The 1952-nt window shown below is 40.2% G+C and overlaps 1 protein-coding gene across 1 annotated transcript in view; it reads right to left on the bottom strand.

The window, feature by feature from the left end:
- Positions 1-1919, bottom strand: part of LOC116022737 (serine/threonine protein phosphatase 2A 57 kDa regulatory subunit B' kappa isoform) — a 5691-nt gene extending 3772 nt beyond the window's left edge. Inside the window, exon 1 of the mRNA XM_031263588.1 lies at positions 174-1919. Coding sequence (XP_031119448.1) covers positions 174-1298 — 1125 coding nt within the window. The 5' untranslated portion in view covers positions 1299-1919. The remainder of the gene's footprint in view (positions 1-173) is intronic.
- Positions 1920-1952: the final 33 nt, after the last annotated feature.

Here is a 1952-nt window from a genome sequence, read left to right as displayed (position 1 = left end):
ACCAAAAAAAAAAAAGCTAATAATAAAATAAACCCTCAATAGGATCCCAATTTTTAGAACCTAGAACATCAAACAGTTGTATGCAGCAAAATATTTAGCCCCAAAATAAAAATAGTGAATGGGATATACAGGACCCCGAAGGAAGATTTTGAAGTTAGTAATACATGTATTACCTGAAAATGGTAACTGTTGACACAGCATCCAATCCGCCAGAATAATGGAACCATAACTTTTTGGAACTCATCCATGGTAATAACTTCCAGAATTTCTTCCAGCTCACCCAAGAACATGACCTCTTTCTGGCTATTTGTGATTGGCCAGTAGTCCAACAAACCCCTAATCACAGTGCTAGCTAACTTGGGATCCTTCTCTATGAACTGAATAACACAGTATGATAACTGCTGAAAGTAAACAGCCAAAGATTTTGGCTTGTGCATAGGAATTAGGGCCTTCCACAGAAAGATCTTATGCTCCTCCTTCAAGGGTAATGCAAACCCAGTAATGACACTGCCAAAAATTTCCAACAATTCAGCAATTCCATTATGCTTCTCCGTCTCAAACACAAATTGGTAAAACACATTACTTATGCTCTTTCTAATAAAGGGCCTGTGGACCATGAACTTCCCATAAATTCTATGCAAAATAGCTTTCAAGCACTCCCTTTCCCTTGGATCTTCCGAATCAAACAAATCAATCAATCTGAGAATGAAAGAGTGATTTATGTACTTCTTTGCAACCTTTGCTTCTAGCGAAGGGGAAGTTACAAACCTAAGCAACAAATCATACATAATTTGCAAGTGAGGCCAGGCAGGGTCAAATGTTGGCTCATCGTCATCATTTTCATTCCCACGGGCACTATTAGACCGATAGTTGGGTGGAAAAACACGAAATAAGTTAACAGCACAAGTTTTACACATTGCATGAATAGCAGGCTCTGAGAACTTGGGTGGATTAGAACAAAGAAAATCCAAAAGCTCAATCATTGTGTTCCTTTTTAGTTCCTTTTCAGCTGTGTTCTTAGTCGGGTCAGTGAAATCGAAAACTACACAGCAGAGGCTCAACTTACTGATGAAAAGATTCATCTTTTCGGAGCTGGGGACATCCTTGAAAGACACCAGGGGTTCAATGCCTGCTATCACACTGGCCGGAAACACGGCAGAGGATGTCCTCCTCGGAGTGCTACCTGACCCGGCTGCCCGCCCCGAACCAGCATTCGAGTCTGAATTGCTCCTCGGAGAATCCACTGAATCAGATTTCAGGGATTTTTTGGGTAGCTTACTCAGTAGATTTTTCCACATTTCTCTTTCCTTTTTCTTTTCTTTGGCTCCTCAAATAGTAACAGATGCAACAATACAAACCAAATTAGCTCTCATCAAACCCTAGTCTACAAATTCGAGATCCAGACTAAAATCCCATCGCCCCGGGGAATGCTAGTGTACACATGCATATTAAAACCAGAAATGGGTTGGTAAAGATTGGATCTTTAACAAGGATTTAAGTCTGAAAACCTACACATCCATCAAAGGGTAGCCATATTTTTCACCGAAAATAAAGAAAAAAATCGAATTCTCTCTCATTCTGCGAGGAAAATCCAGATCTTGATTAAACCATACATAAACGTACATGTAAAAATGTATTATGTATAAAGAGAGAGAGAGAGGGAGGAGAGGATAAGAAGAATTGAGAAAGGCAAGAATGATGACGGAAGAAACAAAAGATGAAAACTTTTTTTTTCTTTCTTGTGTGTGTAGAAATGTAGAATTCAGGAACCTAGGATTCTTTAGAGAGAGAATGTGGATCTATACACACTCATTGCATCATATCATGCAATATATAAAATGGGAAGATTCAGATTTCTGAAATTTTGCAGAGAGGGAGAGAGGGTGGGTGGATAAGGAGGGGAGGTGAGGGAGGGTACAGGTGGTGAGGGTGGGGGGGGGGGGGGGGATAGA

Source organism: Ipomoea triloba, chromosome 6 (assembly GCF_003576645.1).
Source record: "Ipomoea triloba cultivar NCNSP0323 chromosome 6, ASM357664v1".
NCBI lineage: Eukaryota > Viridiplantae > Streptophyta > Magnoliopsida > Solanales > Convolvulaceae > Ipomoea > Ipomoea triloba.
The sequence above is the reverse complement of the archived record's forward strand: the minus strand, read 5'-3'. Positions and strand labels throughout refer to the sequence as shown.